Source organism: Durio zibethinus, chromosome 8 (assembly GCF_047325235.1).
Source record: "Durio zibethinus cultivar Kanyao isolate XHJ-2024 chromosome 8, ASM4732523v1, whole genome shotgun sequence".
NCBI classification, from domain to species: domain Eukaryota; kingdom Viridiplantae; phylum Streptophyta; class Magnoliopsida; order Malvales; family Malvaceae; genus Durio; species Durio zibethinus.
In genome coordinates, this window is record NC_143169.1 from 3,181,924 (window position 1) to 3,201,570 (window position 19,647).

The window sequence follows — 19,647 nt, forward strand, 5'->3', positions numbered from 1 at the left end:
CTAGTATGATCATACCTGTCATTTAAAGCACAAATTATATACCTGACCCTTCTTTTTCAGTGCATTGCTCGATATACTACACATGAAGCCCCATACTCAAAAATTACGCTACGCCAAAAAAGGGTTCATCGATTTCTCGAGTCATCACCGATTAATCACTAGAATTGTAATCAATGAATAAACAAAAAAATATATAGTAATAACAATGAACGAAAAGTAAAAAATAAAAAATTATGGAGTGCAACATAAAGACTTCCAAGAGGTCACCCATTTTAGTACTACTCTCGTCTAAGCACGTTTAACTACAAAGTTCCAATGGGATCTAGTACTTCAATGCTGGCATGATCGCACAAATCTTGTGATGCGCAAATTATATATCCGACCCTTCTTGTTTTGTATATTACTCGAAATACCACACCAAGCCACCATCCTCGAAATTTATGCTATGCCAAAAAAAGGTTCATTTATTTCTCGCGTTGTCATCGATTAATCACTACAAATGGTAATCAATGAATAAATAAATAAATAGTAATAATGATGAACGAAAAGCAAAAAGTAAAAGAATGTGGGGTGCAACATGAGGACTTCCGAGGAGGTCAACCATCTTATTACTACTCTAGCCCAAGCAAGCATAAGTGTGGAGTTCTAATGGAATCCCGTGCTTTAGGACTAGTATGATCGCACCCGTCATTTGATGCGTAAATTATATATCCAACTTTTTTTCCTGTGCATTGCTCGATATATCACACGTGAGCCCCCGTTCTCAGAATTTACCCTACGCCAAAAATGGGTTCATCAATTTCTGGAGTCATCACCGATAAATCACTATGAATGGTAATCAAAAAATAAATAAATAAATATATAGTAATAATGATGAATGCAAAGTAAAAAATAAAAGAATCTTGGGTGCAACATGAGGACTTCACAATAGATCACCCAATCTAGTACTACTATCACCTAAGCACACTTAACTACGGAGTTTTGATGGGATCTAATGCTTTAATATTGGTATGATCACACCCATCATTTGATGCAAAAATTATATATCTGACACTTACTTTCTTGTGTGTTACTCGATATACGGCACGCGAGCCTTCTTCCCCAAAATTTGAGTTACCCCAAAAATGGGTTCATCGATTTCTCGAGTCATCACTAATTAATCACTACAAATAGTAATTAATGAATAAAAAAATAAAAATATAGAAATAATGATGAACAAAAAGCAAAAAATAAAAAAATGTGAGGTATAACATGAAGACTTCCCAAGAGGTTACCCATCATAGTACTACATTCTCCCAAGCATGCTTGACTACAGAGTTTTGGTGGGTTTCAGTGCTTTAATGCTAGTGTGATCGCACCTATCTTTTGGTGCGTAAATTACATATTAGACCCTTTTTTTCCTATGTGTTGCTCAATATATCACACGCGAGCCTCCATCCCTGGAATTTACGCTACACCAAAAAAGGGTTCATTGATTTCTTGAGTTATCCACAATTAATCACTATGAATGATTATCAACGAATAAACAAATAAACATTTAATAATAACGATGAACGAAAAGTAAAAAAATAAAAGTATATGGGTTACAACACGTAAATTTCCTAGAAGATCACCCATTTTAGTACTACTCTCGTCCAAGTATGCTTGACTGTGGAGTTCTAATAGGATCTGATGCTTTAGTGCTAGTATGATTGCATTCATCATTTGATGTGCAAATTACATATCTTGCACTTCTATTCTCGTGCGTTGCTTGATATATCACATGCGAGCCCCCATCCCCAAATTTACGCTACGTCGAAAAAAAGTTAATAGATTTCTAAATTAATCACTTCGAGTGGTAATCAACAAATAAACAAATAAATATATAGCAATAACGATGAATGAAAAGCAAAAAATAAAAGAATGTTCTGTGCAACACGATGACTTGCTAGAAGGTAACCTAACCTAGAAATACTCTCACCCAAGCACGTTTGACTATGGAGTTTTGATGGGATCTAGTGCTTTAATGATGCTGTGATTGTACTCATCATTTGATGTGTAAATTATATATCCGACCCTTCCTTTCTCGTGCGTTGCATGATATATCACATGCGAGCCCCTATACCCAAAATTTACACTATGCCAAAAAAAGGTTAATGGATTTCTCGAGTTATCACCGATTAATCACTACGAATGATAATCAACAAATAAATAAATAAATATATAGTAATAATGACAAACAAAACGTAAAAAATAAAAGAATGTGGGGTGCAACACGAGGACTTCTTAGGAGGTTACCCAACCTAGTACTATTCTCACCCAAACGCACTTGACTACAAAGTTCTAATGGGATGTAGTACTTTAATCCTAGTATGATTGAACCCATCATTTAATGCACAAATTATATATCCAACCCTTCATTTTCAGTGCATTACTCAATATATTACACACAAGCCCTCGTCCTCGAAATTTGAGCTACACCAAAAAAGGGTTAATCAATTTTTTGAGTCATCACTGATCAATCACTATGATTGATAACCAATGAATAAATAAATAAACATATAGCATTAACAATGAATGAAAAGAAAAACTTAAAAGAATGTGGGGTGCAACATGAGGACTTCTCAGGAAATCACCCATCCTAGTACTACTTTCGCCCAAGCACGTTTGATTACGGAGTTCTGATGAGATCTGATGCTATAATGTTGGCATGATCGCACCCATCGTTTGATGCACAAATTATATATCTGACCTTTCCCTTCCCGTGCATGGCTCGATATATCACCCGTAAGCCCCCGTACCCAAATTTACACTATGCCAAAAAAAGGTTAATCAATTTCTTGAGTTATCACCGATTAATCACTACGAACAATAATCAATGAATAAATAAATAAATATATAGTAATGACAATGAACGAAAAGCAAAAAATAAAATAATGTGAGGTGCAATACGAAAACTTTCCAAAAGGTCAACCATCTTAATACTACTTTCACCCAAGCATGCATAACTGCGAAGTTCTGATGGGATCCAATGCTTTAGTGCTGGTATGATTGCATTCATCATTTGATGCATAAATTATATATCTGACCCTTCCTTTCTTGTGCATTGCTCGATATATCACATACGAGCTCCTGTACTCAAAATTTATGCTATGCCAAAAAAGGGTTCATCGATTTTTCAAGTCGTCACCGATTAATCTCTATGAACGGTAATCAACGAATAAAAAAATAAATATATAGTAATAACAATGAACGAAAAGTAAAAAATAAAAGAATGTGGGGTGCAACATGAAGACTTCCTATGAGTTCACCCATCTTAGTACTACTCTGGCCCAAACATGCTTAACTACGAAGTTTTGATGGGATCCAGTGCTTCAATACTAGTATGACCACACCCATTATTTGATGCGTGAATTATATATCTGACCTTTCTGTTCCTGTGTATTGCTCGAAATATCATACGCGAAACACCATCCCTAGAATTTGTGCTACGTCAAAAAAGGGTTCATTGATTCTCATGTCATTATCGATTAATCACTGTAAATAAAAATCAACGAATAAATTAATAAATATACAGTAATAAAGATGAACGAAAAGGAGAAAAAAAAGAATGTAAGGTGTAACACAAAGACATCCCAAAAGGTCAACCATCTTAGTACTAATTTTGCCCAAGTACACATAATTTCGAACTTCTGATGGGATCTAGTGTTTTAGTGCTGGTATGATCGCACTTGTCATTTGATGCACAAATTATATATTCGACCCTTCTTTTCTTGTAAGTTGCTCAATATATCACACGCAAACCCCCGTTCCCAAAATTTACACTATGCCAAAAAAAGGTTCATCAATTTCTTGTGTCAACATCGATAAATTACTACAAACGATAATTAACAAATAAACAAATAAATATATAGTAATAATGACAAACGAAAAGCAAAAAATAAAAGAATGTAGTGTGCAACACAAGGACTTCCCAGGAGGTCACCCATCCTAATACTACTTTCGCCCAAGCATGCTTGATTATGAAGTTCTAATGAGATTTGATGCTATAGTGCTGGTATGATCGCACCCATCATTTAATGCCCAAATTATTTATCCGACCCTTCCTTTCCCATGCTTTGCTCAATATATCACACGCAAGCCCTCGTACCCGAAAATTATGCTATGCCAAAAAAAGGTTAATGATTTCTCGAGTCATCACCAATTAATCACTATGAATGATAATCAACAAATAAAGAAATAAATATATAGTAATAATGATGAAAGAAAGCAAAAATAAAAGAATGTGGGGTGCAACACGATGACTTCCCAAGAGGTCTCACATCCTAGTACTGCTCTCATCCAAGCCCGCTTAACTATGAAGTTTTGATGGGATCTAGTACATTATACTGGTATGATTGCACCCATCATTTATGCACGAATTACATATCTAACCCTTCCATTCCTGTGCATTACTCGATATATCACACATGAGCCATCATTGCCAAAATTTGTGCTATGCTAAAAAAGAGTTCATTGATTTCTTGAGTTGTCACCAATTAATCACTGCGAATGGTATCAACAAATAGACAGATCAATATATAGTAATAAGGACAAACAAAAAGCAAAAAATAAAAGACTGTGGGGTGCATTACGAGAACTTCCCAAGAGGTGTCCCATCTTAGTGCTACTCTCACCAAATCACACTTAACTGTGGAGTTCTAATGGGATCTAGTGCTTTAATGCTAGTATAATCGCAGCAATCATTTGATGAGCAAATTATATATTCGACCCTTTCTTTCCTATACATTGCTCGATATATCATAAACGAGCCTCCGTCCCCAAAATTTACGCTACGCCAAAAAGGGGTTCATCGATTTCTTGAACCATCATCGATTAATCACTGCGAATGGTAATCAATGGATAAACAAATAAATATATAATAATAATAACAAATGAAAAGCAAAAAATAAAAGAATGTGAGGTGCAACATGAGGATTTCCTAAAAGGTCATTTATACTAGCATTACTCTTGCCCAAATATGCTTAACTACGTAGTTATGATAGAATCGATACTTTAGTGCTGGTATGATTGCACCCATTATTTGATGCACAAATTATATATCTAACCTTCTTTTCCCATACTTTGCTCGATACATCACACGTAAGCCCTCTTCTCCCAAATTTGCATTATGCCCAAAAAAGTTCATCGATTTCTTGAGTCATCAACGATTAATCACTATGAACAGTAATCAACAAATATACAAATAAATATATAGTAATAACGATGAACGAAAAGCAAAAAAATAAAAGAATATAGGGTGCAACACGATGACTTCCTAAAAGGTCACTCATCCTAGTACTACTCTCGCCCACACTCATTTAACTGTAAAGTTCTAATGGGATCTAGTGCTTTAGTGCTAGTATGATCATACTTGTCTTTTGATGCATAAATTATGTATCCGACCCTTTATTTCTCATGTGTTACTTGATTTACCACACACGAGCCTCGATCTCTTGCACTATGCTAAAAAAGGGTTCATCAATTTCTCGAGTCATCACCAATTAATCACTACAAATGGTAATCAATAAATAAACAAATAAATATATAATAATAACAACGAAAGCAAAAGCAAAAATAAAAAATGTGGGTGCAACACAAGGACATCCCAAAGGTCACCTATCTTAGCACTAATCGCACCTAAACGTGCTTAATTGCGGAGTTCTGATGTGATTCGATTCTTTAATGCTAGTATGATCTCACTCATCATTTGTTGCACAAATTATATATCTGACCTCTTATTTTTCGTGCATTGCTCGATATATCACACGTAAGCTCCCGTATTTGGAATTTACGCTATGCCAAAAAAGGGTTCATCAATTTCTTAAGTCGTTACCAATTAATCACTACGAATGACAATCAATAAATAAACAAAAAAATATATAGTAATAACGATGAATGAAAAGCAAAAAATAAAAGACTGTGCTGTGCAACACAAGAACTTCCTAAGAAGTGCCTCATCCTAGAATTACTGTTGCCCAAGCAACCTTAACTATAGAATTTTGATGGGATTCAGTGCTTTAGTGCTAGTCTAATCGCACCTGTCATTTGATACGCAAATTATATATCTGACCTTTTCTTTTTTGTGCTTTGCTCGATATATCACATGTGAGCCCCTATTCTTGAAATTTGCGTTACACCAAAAAAGGGTTCATCAATTTCTCAAGTCATTATGATTAATCATTATGAACGGTAATCAACAAATAATCAAATAAATATATAGTAATAACAACAAGCAAAAACTAAAAACTAAAAGAACATGGGGTGTAACATAAGGACTTCTCAGGAGGTCACCTATTTAAATACTACTCTCGCCCAAACACACTTAACTACGGAGTTCTGATAGGATCCAGTACTTTAGTGGTAGTATGATCACATATGTAATTTGATATGCAAATTATATATTTGACCCTTCTTTTACCATGCATTGCTCGATATATTACACACGAGCCCTCATCCCCAAAATTTGCTATATGCTAAAAAAAGGTTCATCGATTTCTTGAGTCGTCAACGATTAATCATTATGAACAATAATCAACGAATAAACAAACAAGTATATAGTAATGCGACAAACAAAAAGCAAAAAAATAAAAGAATGTGGGGTGCAACATGAGGATTTTCTAAGAGGTCACTCATCCTAGTACTACTCTCACCCACGCTTACTTAATGACAAGGTTCTAATGGGATCCAATGTTTTCGTGTCATTTGTTGCGCAAATTATTTATCCAACCCTTTCTTTCACATGCATTGCTTGATTTATCACACGTGAGCTCCTATTTTTGGATTTTGCACTATGTTAAAAATAGGTTCATCAATTTCTCAAGTCATCATCGATTAATTACTACAAACGATAATCAATAAATAAATAAATAAATAAATCGTAATAATGTCGAATGAAAAGAAAAAATTAAAAAAAATGTGTGATGCAGCACGAAGACTTATTAAGAGGTCACCCATCCTAATACCACTATCGTCCAAGCACGCTTTACTGCGAAGTTCTAATGAGATTCGGTGCTTTAGTGCTGATATGACCACACCTATTTTTTGATGCATAAATTATATATCTGACCTTTCTTTTTCTGTGCGGTGCTCGATATATCACACGTGAGCCTCCGTCATTGAAATTTGCATTATGCCAAAAATGGGTTCATTGATTTCTTGAGTTGTCACCTATTAATCACTACAAATGGTAATCAACAAATAATCAAATAAATATATAGTAATAACAATGAACAAAAAGAAAAAAATAAAATATTGTAGGGTGCAACACGAGAACTTCACAAGAGGTGCCCTATCCTAGTACTACTCTAGCCCAAGTACGCTTAACTGCAGAGTTCTAATGGAATCTAGTGCTTTAATGCTGCTATGATTGCACTTGTCATTTGATGCACAAATTATATATCTAACCTTTCATTTCCCGTGCATTGCTTGATATATCACACGCAAGTCCCCGTCCCTGAAATTTAAGCTATGCCAAAAAAAGGTTCATCGATTTCTCAAGTCGTCATTGATTAATCAATATGAACAGTAATCAATGAATAAACAAATAAATATATAGTAATAACGATTAATGAAAAATGAAAAATAAAAGAATGTGGGGTGCAACACGAGGACTTCCCAAGAGATCTTCCCTTGTCCTAATACTACTCTCGTCCAAGCATGCTTTACTATGAAGTTCTAATGGGATTTGGTGCTTTAGTGCTAGTATGATTGGAACCATCATTTGATATGCAAATTATATATCCGATCTTTTCTTTTCCATGCATTGCTCAATAATGACACACGAACCCCCTGTCCCTAGAATTTATGCTATGCCAAAAAAAGGTTCATTGATTTCTCAAGTCATCACTAATTAATCACAATGAACAGTAATCATCGAATAGGCAAATAAATATATAGTACTAACGATGAACAAAAAGCAAAAAATAAAAGAATGTGGTGTGCAACACAAAGACTTCCTAAGAGGTCACCCATCTTAACACTACTTTCGCCCAAGCATGCTTAATTGTGGAGTTTTGATGGGATCCAATGCTTAAGTGCTAGTATGATAGCACCTGTCAATAAATGTGCAAATTGTATATCCAACCCTTCCTTTCTTGTACATTGCTCGATATATCACATGCAAGCCCTCGTCTTCGAAATTTGCACTATGCTAAAACAAGGTTTGTCCATTTCTCGAGTTGTTACCAATTAATCACTATGAATGTAATCAACGAATAAACAAATAAATATATAGTAATAACAATGAACAAAAAGCAAAAAATAAAAGAATGTAGGGTTTAACACAATGACTTCTCAAGAGGTCACCCATCATAGTATTACTCTCACTTAAGTATGCTTCACTGTGGAGCTCTAATGAAATTTGGTGCTTTAGTGCTGGTATGATCGTACCCATTATCTGTTGTGCAAATTATATATCTAACCCTTCCTTTCTCGTGCGTTCCTCGATATATCGTGCGTGAGCCCCTATCTCTAGAATTTATGCTATGCCAAAAAAAAAGGGTTCATCAATTTTTCAAGTCATCACTGATTAATCACTAGAATGGTAATGAACGAATAAACAAATAAATATATAGTAATAAGGACGAACAAAAAGCAAAAAAAAAAAATGTGGAGTGCAACACAAAGACTTCCCAAAAGCTCACCTATCCTAGTATTACTCTCACCCAAGCATGCTTAACTGTGGAGTTCTAATGGGATCCGATGCTTTAGTATTGGTATGATTGCACGCATCATTTGATGTGCTAATTATATATCTGACCCTTCCTTTCTCGTATGTTACTCGATATATCACATGTGAGCCCCCGTCCCTGAAATTTGTGCTATGTCAAAAAAAGGTTAATTGATTTTTTGAGTAGTCATCGATTAATCACTACGAACAGTGATCAATGAATAAACAAATAAATATATAGTAATAATGATGAACGAAAAGCAAAATATAAAAGAATGTGGGGAGCAACATGTGGACTTCCCTGGAGGTCCCCCATCATAGTACTACTCTCGTCCAAGCACATTTAATTATAGAGTTCTGATGGGTTCTGGTGCTTTAATGCTGGTGTGATCACACCCATCATTTGATGTGCAAATTTTATGTCCAACCCTTCCTTTCTTGTGTGTTGCTCAATATATCACACGCGAACCCTCGTCCTCGAAATTTGTGCTATGCCAAAAAAAAGTTCATCGATTTCTTGAATCATCACCAATTAATCACTACGAATGGTAATCGATGAATAAACAAATAAATAAATAGTAATAACGACAAACGAAAACAAAAAATAAAAAAATGTGGGCTGCAACATAAAGACTTCCCAAGAGGTCACCCATCCTAATACTACTCTTACCCAAGTAGGTTCAACTGCGAAGTTTTGATGAAATTTGGTGCTTTATTACTGGTATGATCAAACCCATCATTAAATGCGCAAATTATATATCCGACCCTTCCTTTCTTGTGCATTGTTCAATATATCACATGAAAACTCTCGTCGTCGAAATTTGTGCTACGCCAAAAAAAAGTTTATCGATTTCTTGAGTTTGTATCGATTAATCACTGCGAACAATAATCAACGAATAAACAAGTAAATATATAGTAATAACAATGAACGAAAAGCAAAAAATAAAAGAACGTGGAGTGCAACACGTGAACTTCCCAGGAGGTCACCCATCTTAATACTACTCTCCTCCAAAACATGCTTAACTACAAAGTGCCTAAGTGTCTAATCTTTGATTTTTAAAATTGTTTGATTCACTAGAAAACTTTCTAATAAGGCCCAATGATTTGATCCACTCTAAAGACTTCAATTATATAGAGAGGACAAATAATATTTTTTAAACTATATATAAATGATTTTTTTTTTTCAATATGGGATATATCACTCGCTAAAATATCAATATTTCCAACAATTAACAAGCAGGTTTCTTCGCATTGGAAATTGGTTTCGATGGCCAACCTGGACATTGATCAACATTGATCAATATATGTTGAACTTGTTGAATTTGAAGTGATCATATTGGATCCTCTTTGCATATCTGTAAAACTGATGAATAACCATGAATTCGTACAAGAATAGCATGAAGGCAGTATATAAAAATTATTTTCTCACAAATTCATGGAGGAAAATCTTCAACTTTCAAAAAGCCCATTTACAAATTTGTCATAATTTTGTTTATATAAACTATTGGTATAAATTCAAGGAAACCAGAATCTAAGAAATCATCTATTATCAAATTATAGCAACAATAATAACCTTATTCAAGCATGGTTTGGAGATAGTTGCATGTAGTGCAAACACCAAATCTGCAAGATTATCTAGATTAATATGAACTCACCTATATCGGATTAGAATATGAAACAGCATGGGATCAAAGAAAATCTACAACTAATTGTTCTTTGGTTTAGACAAGTTATCGTACAGAAATACAGTGCTAGCATGGTCCTATAATAATTTACACTAATACCCTCTCTAGCCTTACCAAAGCTTATCGAAAAGAAGAAACAAGGAAGCATAAAAATGCAATCTGAAACTGATATATGATTCCTGTCAATCCTAATGCTGTATGATTAGTTAGTGATCTACCCATAAATCAATGTTAATGGTAGCAGCTGTATCATCATCCCAATCAACTTCTCTATGAAATGCAGGTGGAGTGAGGAGCATAGCCTCTGCCATACTGTCGAGAAACCCAGGCATATTAAACAATGCCTCCTCATCGATGAACAATGGATGATCAAACTCATTAGCATTGGTTTCCAAGCTCTCACTGTGATCCAATATTGAATAATTCTCAACAACTTGCATATTCAAGAAACAAGCGGGTTTCTTCTCAATGGAAATTGGGGTTGATGAATAACCTGGATGTTGATCAATATGTGTTGAACTTGTTGAATGTGAAGGGACCATATTGGTTGAACTTGTTGGCCTAAAAGCTTCAGCAGCTGCAAGAGCAACCGTTTTTATATCCTCAGCTGAAGAAGACTTGGCCCGTGGAAGAATCGAAGCTAAGTCAGGAAAATTAAGAGCAGCAGACTTGCCTCTAAGCGCTAAGGCAGCAACATCGTAAGCCCTAGCAGCCATTTCTGGACAAAGGAAAGTCCCCAACCAAATCCTTGATTTCTTGTACGGTTCACGCACTTTACACACCCATTTATTCCCTTTCCTCCGCCGAACACCTCTAAAAAATGGGTGTCGCGTCTCCTTAAACTTCTTCTTACCACCTTCTCGTTTGAGGGAAACAGGCAATGCTTCAGCTGAGGATTCTGAATCCGGGTTGTATAGCTTGCATGAAGAAGAAGAAGAAGATAATGATGAAGAAGAAGAATCAAGCTCCAAGCACTCCATTCTAGCTATAACAAAAAAGGGAATCCAATTCCCCAAAATGATTGTTTCAAGTAATTAGAATTATATATAATTAGGAGAAAGATGAAAAGATTAGTAGTGAAGCAAGTAAGCAGTAGTGAAGTGAAGAGAATGATCCAACAAACAAGTATAGGACGGGGAACAGTAAAAGGGTGGGGATTTGAAAGAAAATCAATCCGCGAATTGGAGATGGAGACGGACACGAGGCGGCATGACTTGATTTTAGACACGTGAAAAAGAAACAATCAGGCATTCGATGACTTTCATGATGAAATCTGAAATGCGAAAAATTAAAACACTATTTTTCGATAATAATTGGAGTGTTTTGATCGGTAGAACAGTGAAAAGGTAACGTACAAAAACAAAATGGCTTAAACATGTTTTTTTTTTTTCCTTTTATTAAGTCCTCTCTTTACTATTACTTTGATTGATTTCATTTCCGGACAAATAATTGTAGATATCCTATTTTGTTCAGGATTTTTTGTCAATCGAGATTAATCTAAACTCAGTTGTAGAGATTTTTATTTTAAATTTTTTTATTTTTGTATTTATCATTTTTATGGTCTGTTTAATTTCTTTTTCTTTCTCTAATATCTGATTATTTATAAAAAATAAAAAAAAAGCTGAAAGAATGAGATAAGGATTGATACTAATCTTTTGATTTGGATGCTAATTAGAATTGAATTGAAACTCTATCCGCATGAATCTATATATCAACAATGAATATACAAAAAATAAAAAAAAGAATATGGAAGCAAAACAAAGGGCGAAGTCCCCATCGCCACTAGGCCCTCAAGGCCTCTCTTTGGTGGGAAACCTTCCTTTCCTTGACCCTGCCCTTCCCTCCTACTGGGCTGTATTAGCTCGTACCTACGAGCTAGTTGTGAAACTCCAACTTGGGAGCAGGATTGGTATCTTGGTGACCTCCTCATCCATGACCCGAGAAGTGCTTAAAGACCAAGACATCGCATTTGCCAATCGTAACGTGCCTATGACTGCCCTCTTAGCAAACGACAGATGTGACATAGCTTGGAACCCCTATGGTCCTGTGTGCAGAATGTTAAGAAAGGTATGTGTACTCAAGATGCTTAGCAACGTCACTTTGGACAAAGTATATATGCTTCACCGTAACGAAGTACGAGAAACCATGGGTTATATATACGGCAAGGCTAGATCCCCTGTCAATGTCAGTGAGCAAATTTTTTTTAATGATATTGAATGTGATTACCAATATGTTATGGGGTGGCACGTTTGAGAGGGATGCCAGGGCCAACCTTGGCACCAAGTTCAGGCACGTCATCTCAGAAATTATAGAGACTTAGTGTCTGCCCAATATTTCTGATTTTTTCCCAACCCTGGCACCACTTGATTTGCAAGGTATAGTCAAACGTATGGGAAAGCCTTTAGAGAAGTTGAATGGAATCATTGAGAAACTAGTTGATCAGAGGTTGAAGATGAAAAGCGAAAGTTGGAGCATAGCAAGGGAATTCAAGGACTTCTTACAGTTTCTAATCCAATTAAAGGATGAGAAAGATCAGAAGGGGGAAAAGAAACACAGGGAAGAAATGAGAGCAAAACACGTAGAGAAAGCAACAAAAATAGTAACATAGAAAGGAGAGCTGCTAGTATGCGGGATAAAGGGCCTGAAGAGAATATAGATGTAAAAGACCTAAGAAAAAGGGCATTTGATGCTGATGAAAGGATAGATGTAAATCGAAGGGAGCCATCTGGAAATTGTTTGGGTTTCTTAAAGCTAGGTGAACAGTCTGAAGGGTCCTTGATCAGCAACAAAGAAAATTGGTTGGCTATCCAGAGGCAGTTGTTACAACTGGAGAGACAACAAACACATCTCATGAACATGGTGCAGGACTTTATGGGTGGTTCTCATGATAGCGTGGTAACTTTAGAGAACAGAGTTAGGGGTTTTGAGAGAATTGTTGAAGACATGGCTAGGGATTTATCAATATCATCAGGCAAGAGATGTGGTAATTTTATGGTGGGGTTTGAAGGATCTTCTAATAAACCTTTAGGGAAGTATAATGGCTTCTCTGACTATAGTTCCAAGTTCAGTGGGTGAATTCCATTTGGAGAAAGATTTGTGCAATCTGATGGAATTGCTCTAGATTTAAGGGGAAGGAGACCTTCTTAGAGATCTGGAATGTCTGATGATTAGGATTTCCTCGCATTTGGTGCTTTCAGAAATGGGTAAGTTGCTTCAAGAAGAGCTTCAGCTAGCAACAGCCTGGATGGTAGGTCACCCAAATCAAAACATGAGAGCGATCAGGGCTGCAATCTGGTGCAGCAACATGTATGGCTAAGATGGTGGAATATGCAACTGATCCTCCTTTGGTTGCTTTTCAGAAGCTGTGTCCAAGGATCTGCAAGCTGTTGAATAATCAAAATTTTATGGCTAAGGCTTCCCTTTTGTTGGTAGTGGCGAGTTTGTCACAGGTGGGAGCAATTGCACCTCAGAGCTTGGAATCCTTGCTACAAAGCATCCATGAATACCTTGGGAGCACAGATTGGATGAAGCGAAAGGTAGCTGCTGATGCTTTAAGTGCTTTGACACTGCATTCAAGCAACTTGATTACAGATAGAGCAGCTTCAATGATAACAGTACTGGAGGGTTACTACTTTGACAGGATGAAAACTGTTAGAGATAGCATGACAGAAGCATTGCAATTATGGAAGAAGATTGCAAGAAAATGGGAAGATAAAACTGTAGATGACCAGAAAGCCTCATCTCATGATGGTGAAAATGCTCAATCAGCTGAATCATCTGAAAAAAATGGCTTTAAAATTTGAAATGTTGATGACAAAAATCTAGATCCTTCAACAAAGGATTCATCTAATAATCTGTCCCCTACTTCAGATTCTGTTTCCAAAAAGAAAGGTGGAAACATTTCTGACAAAGCAGTGGTAATTTTAAGAAGAAAATTCATGCATTAACAGACAAAGAGTTGAATCTAGAATTCTTCTAGAAACTGGAAACAAGGGGTTCTAGTGATTTGTCAGTTGAAGTAATTGTTCCTCGCATATATCTTAATTTTTTAAACTTAAAGAATGAGGAAGAGTCATAACTAAATGATCCAACCTCAAGAAGAAGGTCGAATGGTATGAGAAACAGCCAAGTGGATGATTTTCATGCAACTTCCAGCAACATACTAAAAATGTAAAGGAATCGAACAATGGAAGAGGCTAAGATGGCGCTTGAAAAGTCACAGTTTTGGCTTCAGATTTAGGACATTAAGGGATAATTTTTGAGAATCTAGCTCCAGATCTGTGACGTGGAGGTTGAAAGAGGGTTCATGGTGAAATTTGAGAGTTTCTTGATCATCAATAGATGGCTAACGACGACGTCACAGTGGCTAACAGCGGTGGAAGGCGTAAAGGTGAACAACAAGTTTTTTTGAAAAATATAAAGAGCCGGTAGCTGTGCTTTTGAGTTTTTTTTTTAATTCAATTCTGGGTTTTATTTTGGAGAGAAAAATAATAGAGAGAAAATCAAAAACAGAAAGAAAAACTCAGAGAACAGAGAAGGCAGTACACCTCCAAGCAATGGAGATCCGAGAAGGTTAAGCCCATAACTTTCCAATCCTGATTCCTAGAGGTAGAGATGCTATCACGAGAAACTGCTAGTACCACATGAGAAAAAAAACAACGAGCAACTTTCTGATGAAATTTAGAGCTTTTTGATCTTCGATGAACGGCCAACAGAGGTCGACAGACGGTGGCGTGGGGCGGCACTAGTGCTAGAATCTGGAAATTGCTGAATTTTGCAACTGAGTTCTCCTGATTCAATGGGGAGTCAGAGAAAATAATAGTTTTTCTTAGAAAAATGGCAGGAACTGGAGGTCAAATAAAGATGGTGGATTGTGCTTTTATCTCTATATAAAACGACATCGTTTGCTAAAAAATAAACTGACCCACGTGTATTTGTTAACCCGATCCGTATTACATCACCACCCGAGCCACTGGCCCTTGCCTTCCAATTGAGCTGAGCCACCATACAAGTCATTTCTTGTGTGTGAAGCCGAGCCACTAATTGTTTTGGTATTTTTTTTTTTTTGTTATTTTGGTCATTATTCATTTATTATTATTTTTTGAATAAATAAAGCAAGATAAATAAATAAAAAATATGTTTTGAAATATTTTTGAGAAAAAGTTGAAAGTATCAATTTTCCTTAAAAATAAGCTTTCTAAAAAATATTTTTAGGAAAAAATTGAAAGTATCAATTTTTCTCGAAATTAAAGTTTCTAAAAAATATTTTGAGAAAAAGTTGAAAGTATCAATTTTTCCTGTACAAAAGCAATCATTTTTTTCTTCTTTTTCCTTTTTATTTTCTTGAATTTTTTTTAATGTCAAATAATCCAACGATGGAGTCTCTGCAAGTGAAACGGTAGTTTTCTTGCATACTCTTGAGGTGAGGGAATTTTTTCAATTTTTTGCTAAAAGTATTAGAGTCAATTGAGGATAATTTTCAATAATTAATTACTTGGTAAATTTTTAAGGCTTATTGGATAACATAAAATTAAGCTGGTACCATCTTTCGATAGGCGTTGTAAGTATGCTATAACCTTCCTCACACGTAACCGAACTCCTGAACCCTGTTCTGGTTAGTACACCCAAACCTATTCTTTTAGGGACCCTTAAGCTTAGGTGTTCCCTGAAAGGATAGATTCTTTAGGTGGCCAATCGCACATCGATAAAAAAGATTGGTGGCGACTCCTTAAGTCAATATCTAGCGATAGATCTTCGGATCTAGACGTTATGACAACAATGATACTATATCTTGATGCATTCATGATCGATATACGTTCATGATACATTCATGCCAAAATCTATTGATCTAAAATTGAATATTTAATTTAATTAATTGATATAATTAATTTTAAAAAATAATATTTAATATATTTATAATTCAAATATAAATACTACAATTCTTTAATCTAATACTCTCAATCTATGATCTCTTCTTTATAAAAAAAAATTTTTGACCTAAAAATTATTATTGACCAAAATTTAGGTCATTTAATGCTTATAATAGTATCTTAAAAGTGTCTAATATATTTAGACTTTGTTTGAGGAGAAGATGTATATATACTGTAAAATTTATGTATAAAAATTGAGAGGTTTTTTTTGTTTTTTTAGCGATTTAATTAAGATAAGGTACTAAAAATTGGTTTTATGTTTTTCTTTGCTGCTCACGTCTTTTTACCGCTTTTTTTTTTGCCTCTGCTTTTTTTTCGCCTGTTTTTTCTGTTTGATGTTTGCTGCCACTGTTCTCCCTTCTTGTTTCTGATTTTCTTTTTTTTTTTCTATCTTTCTTTTTTACCATTCATCTTTTTTTTTGTTCTTTTTACTGTAGCGTTCTGTCTGTTGTTGGCCTTCTTTCTATTACTCATTTCTCTAGCTTCCATTCACAGAAGCCTCTCGTCTCTTTTTCCATTACCTAAATTTTTTAGTGCCTTTTTTTTCTACTTTTCCTCCATTCGTTGCTTTTCTTGCTTCACCTTCTAGTCGCTCTTCTCTTTTTTTTTTTTTTTTGGGTTTTCTTCTACCTTTCCCACATTCTTCTTCCTTCTGTTTAGTTTTTTTTTTGTTGATGTTTTCTGATAATTTCTATTTTTACTTATGCCTTTTTTCACATTTTTCCTGTTGCTTTTTTTTTTGTTTCGTGCTGCTACTTCCTTTTTCTCATCTTTTCTGGTTTACTTTGGTAGCCTAATCTGTTTTCACTATTTGATTTCCTTTGTTTTTGGTTGCCTAGTTTTTTTCTTTTTGGTTTTGCCTCATACTAGTTCTTGTTTGCTTTTTTTTCTATTAAACCCCTCCACAAACCCTAGTTTCTCTTTTATTTTCACTTTCTTGTTTTAGTAGTTGGCAACCTCCCACTTTTAGTTTTCAATTTTTTTTCTTCCTCCCACGTTGCCTAAGCCGTTCCTTCCCATTTTCCCTTTTCACATGTGTAACAAATGTAAGGAGCTTTAAGCCTCATGCAAAGCCATGCATTGTTCGGCTCTTCTTCTTCTTTTTTCTACGTGAGAATGGTCTCTATTTGAGGCCCACTTATGCCTTTATTTTATTTTTCTGTTTTGGCTATTTTTTGGGCTATCCATATTTGTTTCATTTTATTTCATTTGGGCTCTTTTTTATTTTGGGCCAAGTTTATTTATTTATTTATTTATTTTATATTTAATAATTAATTTAATGATTTTTATGTATATTTTTATATATTATATATATTATATATATTATTTATTTAAATTTTTTGTTTAATGGTTAACAATGAGCCATTAATGGGTTTTTAAGAATGAGCCTTTATCGGGCCTTTTATCAAGTCTTTTTAGATATTATTTAGGCCAATGCAATGGTCTTGATGATGGGTCCCACATTGGACATCGTATTGGAGAACTTAAAAATGGACAATTAATGGTCTCGAAATATTGATGATCAAGGCCCAATTACAAAAACAAGCCCAATTTAAAAAGATAAAATATATCAGATAAAATTAGATGTTTATAGCTATCCCTCTTTGTATATTTCTAAAGATCAAGAATAATGCAAAGATAGACAATAATTTTGTTCGGATGCTACTTCCTAAGGTGATTTTTTTTTCATCTTTTTTTCATTTTTTTACTTTTTTTGTTTTTTTGTTTTGTTTTTTTACTTTTTTTTCTTTAGATGACTAAGATTAAATCATGAGTCAAAAGATAAGGATGACCAAAATTAAATCACAGGTCAAATGAGGTGATCGAGCTTGAATTGCAAGTCGAATGAGGTGATCACCAATTTGGATTTATGTGCCAGCTAATTTAGGCTTTTGGGCTAGCTAAATGGAGTTTAAATTTTCTTAAGTGCTAACTAATCTAGGCTTATGTGCTAGCTAAACTGAGCTTAAATTTGGGTATTAGCTAAATTAGGGTTAAGATTTCTCGATGCTAGCTAATATTGGGCTTAAAACCTAGGTACTAGCTAAACAAGGCTTAAATTTTCATTTATGCCAGCTAAACTGGGTTTAAATTTCATTGGTTGCCAGCTAATCATGGCTTAAATCTTTTCATCGATTACTAGTTAAACTAGGCTTAAATTTCATTGGTGCCAACTAGCTTGGGCTTAAAATCTTTTCATTGATTGCCAGCTAATCTGAGCTTAGATCTTTTCATTGAGTGCCAGCTAAACTAGGTTTAAATTTTTTTTAATGCTAGTTAATCTAGGCTTAAATTCTTTTCATTGAATGCCAGCTAAATTAGGAGTAAATTTTCATAGGGTTCTAACTAAACTGGGCTTAACTTTTCATTGGTGCTAGCCAAACTAGGTTTAAATATTTTTATTGGATGCCAACTAAACTAAGTTTAAATTTTTATTGGTGACAGCTAAATTGGGCTTAAATCTTTTCATGAGTGCCAAAACTGAGTATACAACCTAGGTGTCAAAAAAATTAAACTTAAATTTTTCATGGGAATTGACAATTCCTATCAGAAATGAAATAAGAGAAAATATTTTTTCCTAATAGATTAGAAAATTTAGCACCTGAAGATTTTTGTTGATTCAAAAGATTTCACCATTTAAAAGGGATAAAAGGGGTGTATATTTTTTAGCTAAACTGGGCTTACATGCTAGCTAATCTAAGCTTATGTGCTAGATAAACTGGGCCTATATGCCTAATTTGAGCTTGCATATTAGCTAATCTATGCTTGCGTGCTAACTAAACTAGAGTTAAAACTTAGATGTTAGCTAAATTAGGCTTAAATTTCTGTCGATGGTAGCTAAGTTGGGCTTAAATTCTTTCTTGAATACCAAAAAAAAAACTAGACCTAAATTTCACGAGTACCAATTAAACAGGGCTTAAATTTTCATAAATACCAAATAATCTGAGCCTAAAAACCTAGATACCAACTAAACTAGGCTTGAATTTTTTATAGAAATTGACAATTTTTATCAAAAACAAAAGAGGTTAAAATTTTTTTCCAAATGGATTAAAGGATTCTACATACGAAGGTTTCTATTCATTCAAAAGGATTTTTTCACCTGAAAAAGATAAAAAAGACATATACTTTTCCATGCAGAGTTACAAATGACACATAAGTTTTTTTTTTTAAATATGAATCCCTTGAAAAACCAAACATGTCAAACACTTTCTTTAGCCTTCAAATATGATATTTTGATATAAGTCAAGGTTAGCTGTAAGGGATTGAGAATTTAAAAGGTTATTTAAGAATTAAAAAAGGTTAAGATTTTCAAAATCAACCATTCTCAAATTTTTGAGACTTT

The 19,647-nt window shown here is 34.5% G+C and overlaps 1 protein-coding gene, 1 long non-coding RNA gene and 5 pseudogenes across 2 annotated transcripts; 1 reads left to right on the plus strand and 6 right to left on the minus strand.

Annotated features, from left to right (window-relative positions):
* Positions 1-2,919: 2,919 nt before the first annotated feature.
* Positions 2,920-3,038, minus strand: LOC149517313 (5S ribosomal RNA; annotated as a pseudogene).
* A 1,382-nt stretch (positions 3,039-4,420) lies between these two features.
* LOC149517314 (uncharacterized) lies at positions 4,421-7,610 on the minus strand. Its single transcript, XR_016344224.1, has 4 exons — positions 7,426-7,610; positions 7,088-7,198; positions 5,088-5,196; positions 4,421-4,861 (listed from the first exon to the last, which is right to left on the minus strand). It is a non-coding gene; the product is annotated as an uncharacterized LOC149517314 (long non-coding RNA).
* Positions 6,939-7,057, minus strand: LOC149517315 (5S ribosomal RNA; annotated as a pseudogene).
* Positions 7,277-7,395, minus strand: LOC149517316 (5S ribosomal RNA; annotated as a pseudogene).
* A 1,358-nt stretch (positions 7,611-8,968) lies between the features above and the next one.
* On the minus strand, positions 8,969-9,087 carry LOC149517317 (5S ribosomal RNA; annotated as a pseudogene).
* Positions 9,088-10,485: 1,398 nt separating this feature from the next.
* Positions 10,486-11,510, minus strand: LOC149517318 (dehydration-responsive element-binding protein 1F-like). Its single transcript, XM_089764585.1, has one exon. It carries the CDS (start codon positions 11,352-11,354, stop codon positions 10,581-10,583), a length of 774 nt encoding a protein of 257 aa, XP_089620711.1. The 5' UTR covers positions 11,355-11,510; the 3' UTR covers positions 10,486-10,580.
* A 564-nt stretch (positions 11,511-12,074) lies between these two features.
* On the plus strand, positions 12,075-12,982 carry LOC149517319 (cytochrome P450 84A1-like; annotated as a pseudogene).
* Positions 12,983-19,647: the final 6,665 nt, after the last annotated feature.